The 23,648-nt window shown below is 47.0% G+C and overlaps 1 protein-coding gene across 2 annotated transcripts; it reads left to right on the top strand.

Moving 5' to 3' along the window:
- LOC306769852 (four and a half LIM domains protein 3-like) lies at positions 1-23,648 on the top strand (the record flags this gene model as incomplete). 2 transcript variants are annotated; one of them, XM_079258595.1, is made up of 6 exons in its annotated part: positions 1-36; positions 6,798-6,970; positions 19,258-19,432; positions 19,752-19,921; positions 20,830-21,016; positions 23,497-23,648. In XM_079258595.1, the coding sequence occupies exons 2-6, from the start codon at positions 6,815-6,817 to the stop codon at positions 23,646-23,648; spliced, it is 840 nt and encodes a 279-aa protein (XP_079114721.1). In that variant the 5' UTR covers positions 1-36; positions 6,798-6,814. The 2 variants fall into 2 exon arrangements, with proteins under 2 accessions (XP_079114721.1, XP_079114720.1); XM_079258594.1 differs by lacking the exon at positions 1-36 and adding an exon at positions 118-208.

Below are 23,648 nucleotides of genomic sequence, written 5' to 3'. Positions count from 1 at the left end.
CTCCGAGGATTTATCTCTTCAGCAGCGTGAGGAGCGGTGAGTCCACCAACACACCCACCGTACCCAGCAGCCGTTCTGGGGGGGGGTTCCTGACGCAGGGGGGGGTTTACCTGAGCGTGCTCACGTGCTTCGCCTGACTGAATGCGAGTCGTGGTTGGACTGAAATCAGCTGATTCACACCCATGGTCGTTAAAGGGTTCCTATTCTGGTATGTGGAGTTTTCTGAGCTTTCTACAGTGTTACAGTGTTGAATCCTCATCAGACATGTGAACGACAGTTTTTTATCACCTAAACGCATGTTTGAGTTTGAGTTTGAGTTCCAGCACGCTTTCCGTTCGGTTTCCATGGCGATGAAAAACGCGTGGTTTCAGAGAGTTTTTTCTACGTGGAAATCCTTGTGACGTCCCGGGGGATAAGGTTGGGTGATTGGTTACCTTCTACTGGTTAACAAGGGCATGTACAAATGCATCAGGCGGGTGGAAAACGTGGGATAAAGTTATTTCCAACGATGGCTGGTGAGTTTACCAAAGAGAGACATCCTGCTGCATTCGTTGCTGTGGGTTGCTGTTTTCCACTTCGTTTTCAGGCTCTGATTCAGGTTCCAACATGTAGGGCTGGATGCTATGTGTTGACATTGTAGTTTGTTTTTTTATTGAGTTCATATGAGCCTAATCCTTCTGTTTATGAGACGTTACAATGACGGTGAAAGCAGGTGCGGTGCGCGCTCCCGATGTAGTGCAGTGGCGGGAGGCGGGGCTTAATGCGGAAGAGTCTCAATCCACTCGTTTTGCCCGCAGGCTGATCTGACAGCCTACGGAGAGGGTCGGTCTGAAGTAAATAAAGCCATTTGTGACAATAACTCCATCAATCCCAGCCCTTCTGGTCTCAGAAATAAAAATAAATTAGCCTGAAATGAACATAATAGTTCCACTTTAAAGGATCAATAGGTAATATATATATATATATATATATATATATATATATATATATATATATATATATAAAATATGTCTCGTCTTCATGCTGCTTATCCGGGGTCGGGTTGTGGGGGCAGCAGCCTAACCAGGGAAGCCCAGACTTCCCTCTCCCCAGCCACATTTGCCAACTCTGCGGGGGGATCCCGAGGCGTTCCCAGGCCAGCCGAGAGATATAATCTGAGGGAGTTTGCACCAGTGGACCTGCATTGACAACAATAATCGCTTAGTGCAATATTATCATTTATCGCAATAATTTCTGGGACAATTAATTGTGGCAACATTTACCGTGACAGGCCTACCACCAAAAGAAGCAGAAGAAGTAATCTCTAGAAGTTGAAGAGAACAGCAAAAAAATTACTTAAATGTAGATATCAGTTTCAATTGTCGTCATTCATCTCTGTCCTCATGCTTATTTCACGTTGCCATGGTTACTGGTGGTTCCTAGTGGGCAGTGCTGGGTTCAGAGGTCACTTCCATGTTCCGACACGGTTGGTAGCGATGACCTTTTTATTAAAGTATTAAAGAGACCAGAGGAAGAAGAAAACCATGATTTTATTTTACTGGTCTCAACTACTTCTGGTGCTTTTCTATTTTCTGTTTCAAGATCACTTTAGTCAGTTTAGTCCGAGACTTTTACAACAACAACCTGATTTTGGGTTATCATTTAGAAAAGTTCTGCAATTATTTTCATTTCATCAGAGCAGCTGTTCATCAGAACACTGGGCTTCATGGGAACCAGTCAAGCCAGCAGGCCGACGTTAAACTCCCCACCACAGTTTTCCTGCTTGATCTGCTCACACTCAGGGAAACCCCGAGGCTGTGTCACCACACAGCAACCAGGAGGTCTTGAAGCTGTGACCGGGTTCAGGCCCAGTTCTGGCCTGGTTCAAACCCAGTTCAGACCTGGTTCAGACCGGGTTCGGGCCCGGTTCTGGCCTGGTTCAAACCCAGTTCAGACCTGGTTCAGACCGAGTTCGGGCCCGGTTCTGGCCTGGTTCAAACCCAGTTCAGACCTGGTTCAGACCGGGTTCGGGCCCGGTTCTGGCCTGGTTCAAACCCAGTTCAGACCTGGTTCAGACCGGGTTCGGGCCCGGTTCTGGCCTGGTTCAAACCCAGTTCAGACCTGGTTCAGACCGAGTTCGGGCCCGGTTCTGGCCTGGTTCAAACCCAGTTCAGACCTGGTTCAGACCGGGTTCGGGCCCGGTTCTGGCCTGGTTCAAACCCAGTTCAGACCTGGTTCAGACCGGGTTCGGGCCCGGTTCTGGCCTGGTTCAAACCCAGTTCAGACCTGGTTCAGACCGGGTTCGGGCCCGGTTCTGGCCTGGTTCAAACCCAGTTCAGACCTGGTTCAGACCGGGTTCGGGCCCGGTTCTGGCCTGGTTCAAACCCAGTTCAGACCTGGTTCAGACCGAGTTCGGGCCCGGTCCTGGCCTGGTTCAAACCCAGTTCAGACCTGGTTCAGACCGAGTTCGGGCCCGGTCCTGGCCTGGTTCAAACCCAGTTCAGACCTGGTTCAGACCGGGTTCGGGCCCGGTCCTGGCCTGGTTCAAACCCAGTTCAGACCTGGTTCAGACCGAGTTCGGGCCCGGTCCTGGCCTGGTTCAAACCCAGTTCAGACCTGGTTCAGACCGGGTTCGGGCCCGGTCCTGGCCTGGTTCAAACCCAGTTCAGACCTGGTTCAGACCGAGTTCGGGCCCGGTCCTGGCCTGGTTCAAACCCAGTTCAGACCTGGTTCAGACCGGGTTCGGGCCCGGTTCTGGCCTGGTTCAAACCCAGTTCAGACCTGGTTCAGACCGAGTTCGGGCCCGGTCCTGGCCTGGTTCAAACCCAGTTCAGACCTGGTTCAGACCGGGTTCGGGCCCGGTTCTGGCCTGGTTCAAACCCAGTTCAGACCTGGTTCAGACCGAGTTCGGGCCCGGTCCTGGCCTGGTTCAAACCCAGTTCAGACCTGGTTCAGACCGGGTTCGGGCCCGGTCCTGGCCTGGTTCAAACCCAGTTCAGACCTGGTTCAGACCGAGTTCGGGCCCGGTCCTGGCCTGGTTCAAACCCAGTTCAGACCTGGTTCAGACCGGGTTCGGGCCCGGTTCTGGCCTGGTTCAAACCCAGTTCAGACCGGGTTCGGGCCCGGTTCTGGCCTGGTTCAGACCGGGTTCGGGCCCGGTTCTGGCCTGGTTCAAACCCAGTTCAGACCTGGTTCAGACCGGGTTCGGGCCCGGTTCTGGCCTGGTTCAAACCCAGTTCAGACCTGGTTCAGACCGGGTTCAGGCCCGGTTCAGACCGGGTTCAGGCCCAGTTCAGACCCGGTTCAGGCTGACAGACATGTCATCCGTTGTCTACGTGGAAATGAGGAGGGACATGAAGGTCGTCTGGCGGACGATGCTGTTTGGGTTTCACTTCGACGCTCCCAGTAGGTCCTGGTCTGGACCTGCTTGGTTTAGTCCAAACTGAATGGCTTTAAAACCAGATTAAACCGGATTAAACTAGATTAAACCGGATTAAACTAGATTAAACCGGATTAAACCAGATTAAACCGGATTAAACCAGATTAAACCGGATAAAGACAGATTAAACTAGATTAAACCGGATTAAGCCAGATTAAACCATATCAAACCGGATTAAACCATCTTAAACCAGATTAAACCGGATTAAACCGGATTAAACCAGATTAAACCGGATTAAACTAGATTAAACCATATCAAACCGGATTAAACCAGATTAAACTAGATTAAACCGGATTAAACCAGATAAAACTAGAATAAACCGGATTAAGCCAGATTAAACCGGATTAAACTAGATTAAACCAGATTAAACCATATCAAACCGGATTAAACCAGATTAAACCATATTAAACCGGATTAACCCAGATTAAACCGGATTAAACCAGATAAAACTAGATTAAACCGGATTAAACCAGATTAAACCGGATTAAACTAAATAAAACCGGATTAAACCAGATTAAACCGGATTAAACTAGATTAAACCGGATTAAGCCATATTAAACCGAATTAAACTAGATTAAACCGGATAAAACTAGAATAAACCGGATTAAACCAGATTAAACCGGAGTCAGACTGTTTAATCACAGATGAGTGACAGCAGAGAGATGGATCTGGTCTGTCTAATGTGTTACAGAACATCCTCCGTGTCCCTCATTGTCCCGGGGTTGGAGGGTTCCTCTCCATCAGCAGATGTTGAGCATGGTTTTTTACAGCAAGCATGGAGTTCTGGGTTTAGCAAGGATGGGTTTTAATGAGGCGGGCTGGGTTTTGGCTCCAGTCCGAAGCATGAAGACAGACGACAGCTGGAGGCCACACAAGGCGTTTGCAGATGTTGTGGTGCAGGAAGAGAAACATGAAGAAGAACTATGAGCGGAAGGAAAGCCATTGTTCTGTCCGGCAGCCTGGAGTAGCAGCCAGAAGCTCCGTCGGCGTGGCGGGAGCGAAGTTGTGCTGATTTCCTCTTCCAGACGGAGGATGTGAGGCTTTTCCTCCATGTCAGTTTGCTTCCCAAGCTTAGCTCCTCCCTCAGGCTTGGACTGAAGCAGTGAAGGACTGGAAGCCTTCAGAGATGGCAGGAATGGAAACTGCTCCAGTCCGACCACTCGGACATACGGAAAGATGAACACAAGGAAAACCGCCATCAGTTTGTTCTGGATCTTCTCCTGTCTACCGGACCTCCCGGGCAAATGTTCCAAACCAGAGCCGAACCAGAACCACTAACTGACCCAAACCAGACCCAAACCGGAACCGCTAACTGACCCAAACCAAACCCAAACCGGAACCGCTAACTGACCCAAACCAAACCCAAACCGGAACCGCTAACTGACCCAAACCAAACCCAAACCGGAACCGCTAACTGACCCAAACCAAACCCAAACCGGAACCACTAACTGACCCAAACCAAACCCAAACCGGAACCACTAACTGACCCAAACCAGACCCAAACCGGAACCGCTAACTGACCCAAACCAAACCCAAACCGGAACCACTAACTGACCCAAACCAGACCCAAACCGGAACCACTAACTGACCCAAACCAGACCCAAACCGGAACCACTAACTGACCCAAACCGGAACCACTAACTGACCCAAACCAAACCCAAACCGGAACCACTAACTGACCCAAACCAAACCCAAACCGGAACCACTAACTGACCCAAACCAGACCCAAACCGGAACCACTAACTGACCCAAACCGGAACCACTAACTGACCCAAACCAAACCCAAACCGGAACCACTAACTGACCCAAACCAAACCCAAACCGGAACCACTAACTGACCCAAACCGGAACCACTAACTGACCCAAACCAGACCCAATCCGGAACCGCTAACTGACCCAAACCAAACCCAAACCGGAACCGCTAACTGACCCAAACCAGACCCAAACCGGAACCGCTAACTGACCCAAACCAAACCCAAACCGCCAAACCGGAACCGCTAACTGACCCAAACCAAACCCAAACCGGAACCGCTAACTGACCCAAACCAAACCCAAACCGGAACCACTAACTGACCCAAACCAGACCCAAACCGGAACCACTAACTGACCCAAACCAGACCCAAACCGGAACCGCTAACTGACCCAAACCAGACCCAAACCGGAACCGCTAACTGACCCAAACCAAACCCAAACCGGAACCGCTAACTGACCCAAACCAAACCCAAACCGGAACCGCTAACTGACCCAAACCAAACCCAAACCGGAACCGCTAACTGACCCAAACCAAACCCAAACCGGAACCGCTAACTGACCCAAACCAAACCCAAACCGGAACCGCTAACTGACCCAAACCAAACCCAAACCGGAACCACTAACTGACCCAAACCAGACCCAAACCGGAACCACTAACTGACCCAAACCAGACCCAAACCGGAACCACTAACTGACCCAAACCAGACCCAAACCGGAACCGCTAACTGACCCAAACCAAACCCAAACCGGAACCGCTAACTGACCCAAACCAAACCCAAACCGGAACCGCTAACTGACCCAAACCAAACCCAAACCGGAACCGCTAACTGACCCAAACCAAACCCAAACCGGAACCGCTAACTGACCCAAACCAGACCCAAACCGGAACCGCTAACTGACCCAAACCAAACCCAAACCGGAACCGCTAACTGACCCAAACCAAACCCAAACCAGAGCCGAACCAGACTCAAACCTGTTGGTTTCCTTATATAGGCTGTTATGAATTGGCTTTCATGATGTTTTCTTCTCTGTCTGTAAAGCGTCTTGAGATGGCATTGCTGTGATTTGACGCCATATCAATAAAGTTGAATTGAATTGAAACCAGATACCAGGTTTGAGTCAGATACTCCTCCACTGGGGAGAGGTCCTCATTCTGGACTCAGACAGGACCACCCCTTCCAGCCGAGTACTAGGTTTTATGGTGCTGAATTCATCCCAGCAGTGAATCGCTCCAGTGACAGCTGGGGACCACAACCTAATGACGTCAACAGAACCACAATAACTGCAATGTGCAGCGACCCGATTCTGAGTCCACCCGGATCCCCTCAACACCTCGGCTGATCCCAAACATTGTGTCCATAAAAAAGTTCTGAACAGGATGGATGATGAAGTTCAGCTTCGGAGGAGTCCAGTCCTCACTGGAAACCAATCTAACTTCCTGCTGGCAATGCAGACCAAGCTCTGGGGGGTTGGACAAGGGGTCCACAAGGGGTCCGGTTTTCCTCATAGTGAGGCAGAGGAATTCCAGGTTTTCCTTCTAAGTGAGGAACAAAGGAAGAAGCTGTTAAAACACTGTGTAAACTTCCTGCTCGCCACTCATCCTGAAATCGTACTACATCTTCTGCAGGACCCCAGAAAACCACCATGAGCGAGCGCTTCGACTGCTGGAGCTGCAACGAGTCTCTGTATGGACGGAAGTACATCCAGGTGGAGGAGAAGCCGCACTGCATCGCCTGCTACGACCGGCTGTTCGCCAACACCTGCCACACCTGTAACGAGATCATCAGCCACAACACAAAGGTACTGATGGAGCCACTGCTCGCTTCTTTCACAAGTCCAGGTGGAAGTTTCTGTTTTAATGACTTTATAACTGCAAACGACATGCATGGATCCTGGATCGACTTGTAGACCTGTCAATGGACCGCTTCTTCCTTTTAACTAGATTTACTTTTGAATAGGAATATCTTCATGAAACTAACAGAATGGGTCCATATGACACCTGTAGCCCGTATGAGCACTTTCTCCAGAGCTGCTCGCTTTTAGCATCAATAAAACCAAAATATTATGGTCAAAAGGAGTCAGTGTGTCACTAAAGGAGCAGTTTGACTTCGTTGTGATGAAAAGCAGCAATATTGTTGTCAAAATTACTATTTTCTTTTAAAAATCTGGATTTTGTGGGTTGAAGTGACTCAAAATGCTGCCTACAACGTAGAACCAGTTTTGTTTTTTTACAATGTCACAGGAAACAGTGCTCTTCTACGCCTCCACACACCCCTCCTCCGGAAGTAAAGGCAGTTCCCCACCTTGCAAGCTTAGAAGCCACGCCCACTAATGATTATTCACGAAGGGAACTTGATATCTGACGTAGATTTACTAGTTTCAGACTTGTCAGGCCCACCAGGCTCAGACTGATCCAGTTCAGGACCACCACGTGTCTCTAATGGGATTCTCGAGGGGAAAAGGAATCTGGATCTGTCCTACCAGCTAAGCTGCTGTCTGTCATTCACTCATTTCTGTTTGTGAATTCAGGCATGCTGTTTACAGCATGTTTACATCCTGTTTACAGCATGTTTACATCATGTGTACAGCATGTTTACATCCTGTTTACAGCATGTTTACATCATGTGTACAGCATGTTTACATCCTGTTTACAGCATGTTTACAGCATGTTTACATCATGTTTACAGCATGTTTACAGCATGTTTACATCATGTTTACAGCATGTTTACATCCTGTTTACAGCATGTTTACATCATGTGTACAGCATGTTTACATCCTGTTTACAGCATGTTTACATCATGTGTACAGCATGTTTACATCCTGTTTACAGCATGTTTACAGCATGTTTACATCATGTTTACAGCATGTGTACAGCATGTTTACATCCTGTTTACAGCATGTTTACATCATGTTTACAGCATGTTTACATCATGTGTACAGCATGTTTACATCCTGTTTACAGCATGTTTACATCATGTGTACAGCATGTATACATCTTGTTTACATCATGTTTACATCCTGTTTACAGCATGTTTACATCATGTGTACAGCATGTCTACATCTTGTTTACAGCATGTTTACATCCTGTTTACAGCATGTTTACATCATGTGTACAGCATGTTTACATCATGTGTACAGCATGTTTACATCCTGTTTACAGCATGTTTACATCATGTGTACAGCATGTATACATCTTGTTTACATCATGTTTACATCCTGTTTACAGCATGTTTACATCATGTGTACAGCATGTTTACATCTTGTTTACAGCATGTTTACATCCTGTTTACAGCATGTTTACATCATGTGTACAGCATGTTTACATCATGTGTACAGCATGTTTACATCCTGTTTACAGCATGTTTACATCATGTGTACAGCATGTTTACATCCTGTTTACAGCATGTTTACAGCATGTTTACATCATGTTTACAGCATGTTTACAGCATGTTTACATCATGTTTACAGCATGTTTACATCCTGTTTACAGCATGTTTACATCATGTGTACAGCATGTTTACATCCTGTTTACAGCATGTTTACATCATGTGTACAGCATGTTTACATCCTGTTTACAGCATGTTTACATCATGTTTACAGCATGTTTACAGCATGTGTACAGCATGTTTACATCCTGTTTACAGCATGTTTACATCATGTTTACAGCATGTTTACATCATGTGTACAGCATGTTTACATCCTGTTTACAGCATGTTTACATCATGTGTACAGCATGTATACATCTTGTTTACATCATGTTTACATCCTGTTTACAGCATGTTTACATCATGTGTACAGCATGTCTACATCTTGTTTACAGCATGTTTACATCCTGTTTACAGCATGTTTACATCATGTGTACAGCATGTTTACATCATGTGTACAGCATGTTTACATCCTGTTTACAGCATGTTTACATCATGTGTACAGCATGTTTACATCCTGTTTACAGCATGTTTACATCATGTGTACAGCATGTTTACATATTGTTTACAGCATGTTTACATCATGTGTACAGCATGTTTACATCATGTGTACAGCATGTTTACATCCTGTTTACAGCATGTTTACATCATGTGTACAGCATGTTTACATCTTGTTTACAGCATGTTTACATCATGTGTACAGCATGTTTACATCCTGTTTACAGCATGTCTACATCTTGTTTACAGCATGTTTACATCCTGTTTACAGCATGTTTACATCATGTGTACAGCATGTTTACATCCTGTTTACAGCATGTTTACATCATGTGTACAGCATGTTTACATCTTGTTTACAGCATGTTTACATCATGTGTACAGCATGTTTACATCCTGTTTACAGCATGTTTACATCTTGTTTACAGCATGTTTACATCATGTGTACAGCATGTTTACATCCTGTTTACAGCATGTTTACATCATGTGTACAGCATGTTTACATCCTGTTTACAGCATGTTTACATCATGTGTACAGCATGTTTACATCTTGTTTACAGCATGTTTACATCATGTGTACAGCATGTTTACATCTTGTTTACAGCATGTTTACATCATGTGTACAGCATGTTTACATCCTGTTTACAGCATGTTTACATCATGTTTACAGCATGTTTACATCATGTTTACAGCATGTTTACATCCTGTTTACAGCATGTTTACATCATGTTTACAGCATGTTTACATCATGTGTACAGCATGTTTACATCATGTGTACAGCATGTTTACATCCTGTTTACAGCATGTTTACATCATGTGTACAGCATGTTTACATATTGTTTACAGCATGTTTACATCATGTGTACAGCATGTTTACATCATGTGTACAGCATGTTTACATCCTGTTTACAGCATGTTTACATCATGTGTACAGCATGTTTACATCTTGTTTACAGCATGTTTACATCATGTGTACAGCATGTTTACATCCTGTTTACAGCATGTCTACATCTTGTTTACAGCATGTTTACATCCTGTTTACAGCATGTTTACATCATGTGTACAGCATGTTTACATCCTGTTTACAGCATGTTTACATCATGTGTACAGCATGTTTACATCTTGTTTACAGCATGTTTACATCATGTGTACAGCATGTTTACATCCTGTTTACAGCATGTTTACATCTTGTTTACAGCATGTTTACATCATGTGTACAGCATGTTTACATCCTGTTTACAGCATGTTTACATCATGTGTACAGCATGTTTACATCCTGTTTACAGCATGTTTACATCATGTGTACAGCATGTTTACATCTTGTTTACAGCATGTTTACATCATGTGTACAGCATGTTTACATCTTGTTTACAGCATGTTTACATCATGTGTACAGCATGTTTACATCCTGTTTACAGCATGTTTACAGCATGTTTACATCATGTTTACAGCATGTGTACAGCATGTTTACATCCTGTTTACAGCATGTTTACATCATGTTTACAGCATGTTTACATCATGTGTACAGCATGTTTACATCATGTTTACAGCATGTTTACAGCATGTTTACATCATGTGTACAGCATGTTTACATCATGTTTATAGCATGTTTACATCCTGTTTACAGCATGTTTACATCATGTGTACAGCATGTTTACATCATGTGTACAGCATGTTTACATCTTGTTTACAGCATGTTTACATCATGTGTACAGCATGTTTACATCTTGTTTACAGCATGTTTACATCATGTGTACAGCATGTTTACATCCTGTTTACAGCATGTTTACATCATGTGTACAGCATGTTTACATCTTGTTTACAGCATGTTTACATCATGTGTACAGCATGTTTACATCCTGTTTACAGCATGTCTACATCTTGTTTACAGCATGTTTACATCCTGTTTACAGCATGTTTACATCATGTGTACAGCATGTTTACATCCTGTTTACAGCATGTTTACATCATGTGTACAGCATGTTTACATCTTGTTTACAGCATGTTTACATCATGTGTACAGCATGTTTACATCCTGTTTACAGCATGTTTACATCTTGTTTACAGCATGTTTACATCATGTGTACAGCATGTTTACATCCTGTTTACAGCATGTTTACATCATGTGTACAGCATGTTTACATCCTGTTTACAGCATGTTTACATCATGTGTACAGCATGTTTACATCTTGTTTACAGCATGTTTACATCATGTGTACAGCATGTTTACATCTTGTTTACAGCATGTTTACATCATGTGTACAGCATGTTTACATCCTGTTTACAGCATGTTTACATCATGTTTACAGCATGTGTACAGCATGTTTACATCCTGTTTACAGCATGTTTACATCATGTTTACAGCATGTTTACAGCATGTTTACATCATGTGTACAGCATGTTTACATCATGTTTACAGCATGTTTACAGCATGTTTACATCATGTGTACAGCATGTTTACATCATGTTTACAGCATGTTTACATCCTGTTTACAGCATGTTTACATCATGTGTACAGCATGTTTACATCATGTGTACAGCATGTTTACATCTTGTTTACAGCATGTTTACATCATGTGTACAGCATGTTTACATCTTGTTTACAGCATGTTTACATCATGTGTACAGCATGTTTACATCCTGTTTACAGCATGTTTACATCATGTGTACAGCATGTTTACATCTTGTTTACAGCATGTTTACATCATGTGTACAGCATGTTTACATCTTGTTTACAGCATGTTTACATCATGTGTACAGCATGTTTACATCCTGTTTACAGCATGTCTACATCTTGTTTACAGCATGTTTACATCCTGTTTACAGCATGTTTACATCATGTGTACAGCATGTTTACATCCTGTTTACAGCATGTTTACATCATGTGTACAGCATGTTTACATCTTGTTTACAGCATGTTTACATCCTGTTTACAGCATGTTTACATCATATGTACAGCATGTTTACATCCTGTTTACAGCATGTTTACATCATGTGTACAGCATGTTTACATCCTGTTTACAGCATGTCTACATCTTGTTTACAGCATGTTTACATCATGTGTACAGCATGTTTACATCATGTGTACAGCATGTTTACATCCTGTTTACATCTTGTTTACATCATGTTTACAGCATGTTTACATCATGTGTACATCCTGTTTACATCTTGTTTACATCATGTTTACAGCATGTTTACATCATGTGTACATCCTGTTTACATCATGTTTACAGTATGTGTAAATTATGTTTAGATCATGTGTACAGCATGTTTACAGCATGTTTACATCTTGTTTACGTCATGTTTACATCATGTTTACAGCATGTTTACATCATGTGTACATCCTGTTTACATCTTGTTTACATCATGTTTACAGCATGTTTACATCATGTGTACATCCTGTTTACATCATGTTTACAGTATGTGTAAATTATGTTTAGATCATGTGTACAGCATGTTTACAGCATGTTTACATCTTGTTTACATCATGTTTACATCATGTTTACAGCATGTTTACATCATGTGTACATCCTGTTTACATCCTGTTTACATCATGTTTACAGTATGTGTAAATTATGTTTACATCATGTGTACAGCATGTTTACAGCATGTTTACATCATGTTTACAGCATGTTTACAGCATGTTTACAGTATGTGTAAATTATGTTTACATCATGTTTACAGCATGTTTACATCATGTTTACAGCATGTTTACAGTATGTGTAAATTATGTTTACATCATGTTTACAGCATGTTTACATCATGTGTACAGCATGTTTACATCATGTTTACAGCATGTTTACAGTATGTGTAAATTATGTTTACATCATGTGTACAGCATGTTTACATCCTGTTTACAGCTTGTGAACACCATGTTTACAGCATGTTTACCCGAGCTTACAATATACAAGCTGTCTATGAATGTCAACATAATGAAAGCCATTCCTGATCACATGACCCACACATTCCACTTCAGCTGCAATAAGGATAAAGTCTTCCAAATCTGAATCAACTGAGTGTCTCCAGGTGGGCAGGGCATGTGGCCTTATGATAACTAATCATCCGCATAAAAACATGATATTATTACGTATAATTAAATTTATTTAACTCATTCAGGTGAATGAATTTAAATAATTTAGATGTTTTACTTCTCAGCTGTTACCGCCAGTGTTCGGTGGTTCCAGGGACCCTGCTGTTGTCCTTCCCATCGGCAATGTTTCCTGTAAATATGATCATTAAAATAATTTGTATTAATATTACAATGTGACAATAAAAATTCTTTTTCTAGTAAAGTAATATACATTTTTATTCAACATTAAAGTTCAACATAAATTTCACTCTTTGACATGGAGACCAAACCAGGTCAGACCAGACCAGATCAGACCAGGTCAGGTCAGGTCAGACCAGACCAGATCAGACCAGGTCAGGTCAGGTCAGACCAGACCAGACCAGACCAGACCAGACCAAACCAGGTCAGACCAGACCAGATCAGACCAGGTCAGGTCAGTTCAGACCAGACCAGACCAGACCAGACCAAACCAGGTCAGACCAGACCAGATCAGACCAGGTCAGGTCAGGTCAGACCAGACCAGACCAAACCAGGTCAGACCAGACCAGATCAGACCAGGTCAGGTCAGGTCAGACCAGACCAGACCAGATCAGACCACGTCAGGTCAGGTCAGGTCAGACCAGACCAGACCAGACCAGACCAAACCAGGTCAGACCAGACCAGATCAGACCAGGTCAGGTCAGGTCAGACCAGACCAGACCAAACCAGGTCAGACCAGGTCAGACCAGACCAGATCAGACCAGGTCAGACCAGACCAGACCAGACCAGACCAAACCAGGTCAGACCAGACCAGACCAGACCAGATCAGACCAGGTCAGACCAGACCAGACCAGACCAGACCAAACCAGGTCAGACCAGACCAGACCAAACCAGGTCAGACCAGACCAGACCAGACCAAACCAGGTCAGACCAGGTCAGACCAGACCAGATCAGACCAGGTCAGGTCAGGTCAGGTCAGACCAGACCAGACCAGACCAGACCAAACCAGGTCAGACCAGACCAGATCAGACCAGGTCAGGTCAGGTCAGACCAGACCAGACCAGACCAAACCAGGTCAGACCAGACCAGATCAGATCAGACCAGGTCAGGTCAGGTCAGGTCAGACCAGACCAGAACAGACCAGACCAGACCAGACCAGGTCAGGTCAGGTCAGACCAGACCAGATCAGACCAGGTCAGGTCAGGTCAGACCAGACCAGACCAAACCAGGTCAGACCAGGTCAGACCAGACCAGATCAGACCAGGTCAGACCAGACCAGATCAGACCAGGTCAGGTCAGGTCAGACCAGACCAGACCAGACCAGACCAGACCAAACCAGGTCAGACCAGACCAGATCAGACCAGGTCAGGTCAGACCAGACCAGACCAGATCAGGCCAGGCCAGGTCAGACCAGGTCAGGTCAGACCAGACCAGGCCAGACCAGACCAGACCAGACCAGATCAGACCAGGTCAGACCAGACCAGGCCAGACCAGGCCAGACCAGACCAGACCAGACCAGAGCAGACCAGATCAGACCAGGTCAGGTCAGACCAGGCCAGACCAGGCCACACCAGGTCAGACCAGGTCAGGTCAGACCAGATCAGACCAGGTCAGGTCAGGTCAGACCAGACCAGGTCACACCAAGTCAGACCAGACCAGACCATACCAGACCAGACATGTACAGCATGTTTACATCATGTGTACAGCATGTTTACATCCTGTTTACAGCATGTTTACATCATGTGTACAGCATGTTTACATCATGTGTACAGCATGTTTACATCCTGTTTACAGCATGTTTACATCATGTGTACAGCATGTTTACATATTGTTTACAGCATGTTTACATCATGTGTACAGCATGTTTACATCCTGTTTACAGCATGTTTACATCATGTGTACAGCATGTTTACATCCTGTTTACAGCATGTTTACATCATGTGTACAGCATGTTTACATCTTGTTTACAGCATGTTTACATCATGTGTACAGCATGTTTACATCCTGTTTACAGCATGTCTACATCTTGTTTACAGCATGTTTACATCCTGTTTACAGCATGTTTACATCATGTGTACAGCATGTTTACATCCTGTTTACAGCATGTTTACATCATGTGTACAGCATGTTTACATCTTGTTTACAGCATGTTTACATCATGTGTACAGCATGTTTACATCCTGTTTACAGCATGTTTACATCTTGTTTACAGCATGTTTACATCATGTGTACAGCATGTTTACATCCTGTTTACAGCATGTTTACATCATGTGTACAGCATGTTTACATCCTGTTTACAGCATGTTTACATCATGTGTACAGCATGTTTACATCTTGTTTACAGCATGTTTACATCATGTGTACAGCATGTTTACATCTTGTTTACAGCATGTTTACATCATGTGTACAGCATGTTTACATCCTGTTTACAGCATGTTTACAGCATGTTTACATCATGTTTACAGCATGTGTACAGCATGTTTACATCATGTTTACAGCATGTTTACAGCATGTTTACAGCATGTTTACATCATGTGTACAGCATGTTTACATCATGTTTACAGCATGTTTACATCATGTGTACAGCATGTTTACATCATGTTTACAGCATGTTTACATCCTGTTTACAGCATGTTTACATCATGTGTACAGCATGTTTACATCATGTGTACAGCATGTTTACATCTTGTTTACAGCATGTTTACATCATGTGTACAGCATGTTTACATCTTGTTTACAGCATGTTTACATCATGTGTACAGCATGTTTACATCCTGTTTACAGCATGTTTACATCATGTGTACAGCATGTTTACATCTTGTTTACAACATGTTTACATCATGTGTACAGCATGTTTACATCTTGTTTACAGCATGTTTACATCATGTGTACAGCATGTTTACATCCTGTTTACAGCATGTTTACATCCTGTTTACAGCATGTCTACATCTTGTTTACAGCATGTTTACATCCTGTTTACAGCATGTTTACATCATGTGTACAGCATGTTTACATCCTGTTTACAGCATGTTTACATCATGTGTACAGCATGTTTACATCTTGTTTACAGCATGTTTACATCCTGTTTACAGCATGTTTACATCATATGTACAGCATGTTTACATCATATGTACAGCATGTTTACATCCTGTTTACAGCATGTTTACATCATGTGTACAGCATGTTTACATCCTGTTTACAGCATGTCTACATCTTGTTTACAGCATGTTTACATCATGTGTACAGCATGTTTACATCATGTGTACAGCATGTTTACATCCTGTTTACATCTTGTTTACATCATATGTACAGCATGTTTACATCAGACCAGACCAGGTCACACCAAGTCAGACCAGACCAGACCAGGCCAGACCAGACAAGACCAGGCCAGACCATACCAGACCAGACCAGGCCACACCAAGTCAGACCAGACCAGACCAGGCCAGACCAGACCAGGCCAGACCAGACCAGACCAGGCCACACCAAGTCAGACCAGGCCAGACCAGACCAGACCAGACCAGACCAGGTCACACCAGGCCAGACCAGTCCAGACCAGACCAGACCAGGCCACACCAAGTCAGACCAGACCAGACCAGGCCAGACCAGACCAGACCAGGCCAGACCAGACCAGACCAGGCCACACCAAGTCAGACCAGACCAGGCCAGACCAGACCAGACCAGACCAGACCAGGTCACACCAGGCCAGACCAGACCAGACCAGACCAGGCCACACCAAGTCAGACCAGACCAGACCAGGCCAGACCAGACCAGACCAGACCAGACCAGGCCACACCAAGTCAGACCAGACCAGACCAGGCCAGACCAGACCAGACCAGACCAGACCAGGTCAGGTCAGGTCAGGTCAGGTCAGGTCAGGTCAGACCAGATCAGACCAGGTCAGGTCAGGTCAGATCAGGCCAGGTCAGACCAGACCAGACCAGACCAAACCAGGTCAGACCAGGCCAGACCAGGTCAGGTCAGGTCAGACCAGGCCAGACCAGGCCAGACCAGACCAAACCAGGTCAGACCAGACCAGATCAGACCAGGTCAGGTCAGACCAGACCAGACCAGACCAAACCAGGTCAGACCAGGCCAGACCAGGTCAGGTCAGGTCAGACCAGACCAGACCAAACCAGGTCAGACCAGGTCAGACCAGACCAGATCAGACCAGGCCAGGTCAGACCAGACCAGACCAGACCAGACCAAACCAGGTCAGACCAGACCAGATCAGACCAGGTCAGGTCAGGTCAGACCAGACCAGACCAGACCAGATCAGACCAGATCAGGCCAGGCCAGACCAGATCAGACCAGACCAGACCAGACCAGATCAGACCAGATCAGGCCAGGCCAGACCAGATCAGACCAGACCAGACCAGACCAGACCAGACCAGACCAGGTCAGACCAGACCAGACCAGATCAGACCAGGTCAGGTCAGGTCAGACCAGATCAGACCAGACCAGACCAGACCAGAACAGGTCAGGTCAGGTCAGGTCAGGTCAGGTCAGGTCAGACCAGACCAGACCAGACCAAACCAGGTCAGACCAGGCCAGACCAGGTCAGGTCAGGTCAGGTCAGACCAGGCCAGACCAGGCCACACCAGGTCAGACCAGGCCAGACCAGACCAGACCAGACCAGATCAGACCAGGTCAGGTCAGGTCAGACCAGATCAGACCAGACCAGATCAGACCAGGCCAGACCAGACCAGGCCACACCAGATCAGGCCAGGCCAGACCAGGTCAGACCAGGCCAGACCAGGCCACACCAGGTCAGACCAGACCAGGCCAGACCAGACCAGACCAGACCAGATCAGACCAGGTCAGGTCAGACCAGGCCACACCAGGTCAGACCAGGTCAGGTCAGACCAGACCAGGCCAGACCAGACCAGACCAGACCAGACCAGACCAGATCAGACCAGGTCAGGTCAGACCAGACCAGACCAGACCAGGTCACACCAAGTCAGACCAGACCAGACCAGGCCAGACCAGACAAGACCAGGCCAGACCATACCAGACCAGACCAGGCCACACCAAGTCAGACCAGACCAGACCAGGCCAGACCAGACCAGACCAGGCCACACCAAGTCAGACCAGACCAGACCAGACCAGACCAGGTCACACCAGGCCAGACCAGTCCAGACCAGACCAGACCAGGTCACACCAAGTCAGACCAGACCAGACCAGGCCAGACCAGACAAGACCAGGCCAGACCATACCAGACCAGACCAGGCCACACCAAGTCAGACCAGACCAGACCAGGCCAGACCAGACCAGACCAGGCCACACCAAGTCAGACCAGACCAGACCAGACCAGACCAGGTCACACCAGGCCAGACCAGTCCAGACCAGACCAGACCAGGCCACACCAAGTCAGACCAGACCAGACCAGGCCAGACCAGACCAGACCAGGCCACACCAAGTCAGACCAGACCAGACCAGGCCAGACCAGACCAGACCAGACCAGGCCAGACCAGACCAGACCAGGCCACACCAAGTCAGACCAGACCAGACCAGGCCAGACCAGACCAGACCAGGCCACACCAAGTCAGACCAGACCAGACCAGGCCAGACCAGACCAGACCAGACCAGGCCAGACCAGACCAGACCAGGCCACACCAAGTCAGACCAGACCAGACCAGGCCAGACCAGACCAGACCAGACCAGACCAGACCAGACCAGACCAGACCAGAATAAGGCTTATTGATGCTTGTGGACAGTTTCCCTCCATCTTGTTAAAGTTGGAACAGAACTGAATGTTTCATCGTAACTGAGTGTATACTGGAAGTCCAGAAACCTGAGTGGTCCCGTTGAGACACTAAAGGTCCAGAAGAAGTGGAACATGTGGGATGTCCATCGTTAAACCGTTGGGATTAATTCTGGGAAGAATCTCCTGGGAAAACGTTCCAGGTAGTTTCAGTGTGTCGATGGAATTTCTCAGAGTCTGATTCATTCCAAAGTTAATCTGTCAGGTTGAGGCCTGCTAAGGTCCTCCAGACTTCCTCATTCAGGTCTTTATTTGGAAGACTTAAAACCTGCTGGTACAGTTGTGTGTTCCCTGAACAAACCCACATTTAAAGAGTCCAGACAGGTTTACTGATCTCGTCTTTTCCATCCTCCCCCAGGAGCTTGTCTACGAGGACCGGTTCTACCACGAGAACTGCTTCCGATGTTTCCTCTGCGACCGCTCGCTGGCTGAGGAGCCCTTCACCAGCCAGGAGGAGGCGCTGGTGTGCAGCGACTGCTACAGCAGCCAGTTTTCCTCCAAATGTGTGGCCTGCAACAAAGCTGCTGATCCAGGTAGAGACTTTTCCCACCGCATCGCTCACAGAGATACAGAGACCACCAGAAACCTCCCCCTGTCAGTCCACAGCTGGTAGAAGCAGGTTCAGGCTCGCTTTACCTGGTTTTACAGCCCAACCATGTGGGCCGCTACAGCACCACTTTCTGTGGGCTGATCGGACCGGCATGCTGGTTCTGGTTCAGATAGGATGAAGGGAACGTAGTTGGGTCGTACATGTGAACTGGACTGAACTCAGGCGGCAGGAGGGTGATGAAAAGAAAAGAATGAACCAATCAGAAGCAGCTCTCAGCTCGGACCTTGTCCTGTTTCTCATAGGATCCAGGATGTTGGAGTTCGGCGGCTCCACGTGGCACGAGGACTGCTTCGTGTGCCACGGCTGCCAGAAGCCGATCGGAGCCGAGTCCTTCGTCCCAGACAAGAGCAGCTTCTACTGCACGGCGTGCTACGAGGGCCGCTTCGCGCCACGCTGCAGCCGCTGCCACAAGGTGCCGGTTCCCACAACAGCCAGTCAGATCTGTTCCTGACCAGACATTCAACCGCAACATACATCGGATTCCAGATTTATGTGGAATTCTGCCTGATCGTAACCAATCAGAGCTCAGGTTGATACGAGAAGGAAAATGAATCATCAATAAACCTCAATTAAATGAGAACATTTCTGCAGATTTATGTCTCTTTGGAAATGAAAAGATTCTTTAACAGCGAGCTGCCGAGGTCCCATTTTTATAGATTTATTGTCCTCTATGTTGTTTTTACTCCGAGTTGAAACCCCGCTTGCTGCTGCCAGTAGAAGGGAGCTCTGCGCTCTGAGCTGATTGGACAGAAAACATCCTGTCGCTACGATGGCGACAGCAGAAATCCCAACGCTGTCACGTCTGTGCAGGAAAAACTGGACGCGAGAAGAAATTGTTTGAAATCCAGAATCATTTGGAGATGAAGTGGCATGTTGGCATGGGGGGGGCGGGTAGAGCAGTAAGACGTATGGAGACATCCTTTCAGAGGGAAATCTTCCATGACGTTTCTACGTGAAGCTGTCGGTGACTTACCGGGTCCCAAACTGGACTGCCTTCTTTCATCTCAGCAGAAACCCTCGTTGGGATTCGACAGAAATGCCGTTTTTACACTTTCAGATCGAGACGCTTGTTTTGATATCATCTGTGTGGATTTAGTTAAATGTTTGGTAGGAGTGAGCCGACTTGTCTTGCATGAGGTACATGTGGCGAAGCGGAATCTACAGATCACACTAATTCAGCATTTCTACATTTAACTCCACTTAAAATATTCAGAGGAAATAATTTCCTTCCAGATGAAACAAGAAGATCTGCTTCCAGAAAGAGGAGGAGGAAAGGCGTAGATGTGGGAATAACCTTTCTGTCCGTTTCGTGTCCCGCAGGCTCTGACCAAAGGAGGGCTGACCTACCGGGACGAGGTCTGGCATAAGGACTGCTTCCTCTGCAGCGGCTGCAGAGCTCCACTGGCCGGACAACCCTTCACGTCGCAGGGCCAAAGTCCGTACTGCGTCAAGTGTTTCAGTAGCCTGTACGCTAAGAAGTGTGTCGGCTGCAACACGGCCATCACAGGTCAGACACGGCATGTCCTCCCCCTTCCCAGACTCCAGTCTGGCTCCTGAAACTGGTCCAGGTGGTCTGATGAGTGTCTGATGAATGTCTGATGCATCCGCGTTGCTTCTGTTCCTCCATCTTCATCCCATGTCTGGGATTCCTGATGACAAGCGTCACTCTCTCACATCAGAGGCAGCCAAGTTTGTTCTCCAGAAACGCCTCATTGATCATCTGATCCAGACGTTTCCTCCACATACGGAAACGAGGACGTCCTTTTACAACACCATACATCTCCGTCCTCGTATGTCCACGCGTCTTTACGTTGCCATGGTTGTTTGGCAGTTCATCCACTAGGGGGCAGTGGAGAGTTCAGCCTTCACGTTAGTAACGCACCGCTTTGAAGTTGTTTACAACCGTCTGAAAATACCAGAAGAAGAAGAAAGCCATGAAGATCGCTGTTCTCAACTTCTTCAGGTGTTTTTTATTTTGCGGTTTCATCTTCTTCCTGTTCCTTTTCTTATTCTCTGGTTTGTTCCTTTCCATGGATCTGTGCAGCTATGCTACTCAACACTGCCCCCCGGTGGTTTCCGGTGGCATCGCTTCATTTTCTGCATGAAGTGATGGACAGCTGAGCTCCATGGAAATGGACCAAGTCACGTACATAACCGATGCAGGAGACAGAGGAAACAATCAGCTTCTAGCATAAATGAGCGTTAACGGTATTAATCAGCTGTTTGGAGAAGATTCTGGATGGAGGTCAGATTTAGATGACGAGGTGAGCAGGTGTTGCTGCGCAGAATGTTGGTTTTCTGATGAATCCTTCCAGTAACTAAGAGAAACATCACCAACCATCCTTTAAGCCCGCCGAATACATGGAAAACCAGTTGGGAATTATGTTGCTGTCCAGCAGGTTTTCCTGGAACAAAGAACCCAGATTTACAGCCGACCTGTAGACCAGTTCTGTCTTTATTTCACTTATCTCTAATATTGGAGATAGATTAAAACAGGAGGGATTTCCACCCGCAGGTCTGGAGGTGTGTCCACCTGGAGGTGTGTCCACCTGGAGGTGTGTCCACCTGGAGGTGTGTCCATCTGGAGGTGTGTCCATCTGGAGGTGTGTCCACCTGGAGGTGTGTCCACCTGGAGGTGTGTCCATCTGGAGGTGTGTCCACCTGGAGGTGTGTCCACCTGGAGGTGTGTCCACCTGGAGGTGTGTCCACCTGGAGGTGTGTCCACCTGGAGGTGTGTCCATCTGGAGGTGTGTCCACCTGGAGGTGTGTCCACCTGGAGGTGTGTCCACCTGGAGGTGTGTCCACCTGGAGGTGTGTCCATCTGGAGGTGTGTCCACCTGGAGGTGTGTCCACCTGGAGGTGTGTCCACCTGGAGGTGTGTCCACCTGGAGGTGTGTCCACCTGGAGGTGTGTCCACCTGGAGGTGTGTCCACCTGGAGGTGTGTCCATCTGGAGGTGTGTCCATCTGGAGGTGTGTCCACCTGGAGGTGTGTCCACCTGGAGGTGTGTCCATCTGGAGGTGTGTCCACCTGGAGGTGTGTCCACCTGGAGGTGTGTCCACCTGGAGGTGTGTCCACCTGGAGGTGTGTCCATCTGGAGGTGTGTCCACCTGGAGGTGTGTCCATCTGGAGGTGTGTCCATCTGGAGGTGTGTCCATCTGGAGGTGTGTCCATCTGGAGGTGTGTTCACCTGGAGGTGTGTCCATCTGGAGGTGTGTCCACCTGGAGGTGTGTCCATCTGGAGGTGTGTCCACCTGGAGGTGTGTCCACCTGGAGGTGTGTCCATCTGGAGGTGTGTCCATCTGGAGGTGTGTCCACCTGGAGGTGTGTCCATCTGGAGGTGTGTCCACCTGGAGGTGTGTCCACCTGGAGGTGTGTCCACCTGGAGGTGTGTCCACCTGGAGGTGTGTCCATCTGGAGGTGTGTCCATCTGGAGGTGTGTTCACCTGGAGGTGTGTCCATCTGGAGGTGTGTCCACCTGGAGGTGTGTCCATCTGGAGGTGTGTCCATCTGGAGGTGTGTCCATCTGGAGGTGTGTCCACCTGGAGGTGTGTCCATCTGGAGGTGTGTCCACCTGGAGGTGTGTCCACCTGGAGGTGTGTCCACCTGGAGGTGTGTCCACCTGGAGGTGTGTCCATCTGGAGGTGTGTCCATCTGGAGGTGTGTCCACCTGGAGGTGTGTCCACCTGGAGGTGTGTCCATCTGGAGGTGTGTCCACCTGGAGGTGTGTCCACCTGTGTTGGAGGTGTTTTTGGTGCTGGGAGCCATGAGCACATTCTGTTTGCAACAAACACCAGTTCGCACCTGAAACAACATTTATTACTTCATCACATCGGCTGGTTATAAGTTTAGATGCAGTTTATCCGGCTTCAGATGTTGCAGAAAGGCTCCAGTTCAGCTCGACCAGTTCACCTGGAAGCCTGAACTGGTTGCTTTCTGCAGGTGTTATCAGTCCTGCAGCTGGATCATGATGCGGTTTGTCTTGCAGGATTCGGAGATGGGAAATATATTTCCTTTGAAGACCGGCAGTGGCACCAGCCGTGCTTCAAGTGTTCCACCTGTTCTGTGTCGCTCGTGGGCTCCGGCTTCTTCCCAGACCGAGACAAGATCCTGTGCACGGACTGCCACGAGGACGAATAG

This window comes from Telmatherina bonti (assembly GCF_933228915.1).
Source record: "Telmatherina bonti genome assembly, chromosome: 19".
Classification (NCBI taxonomy): Eukaryota; Metazoa; Chordata; class Actinopteri; order Atheriniformes; family Telmatherinidae; genus Telmatherina; species Telmatherina bonti.
Note: the sequence above shows the minus strand (reverse complement) of the source record. Positions and strands in the feature narration are given on the sequence as shown.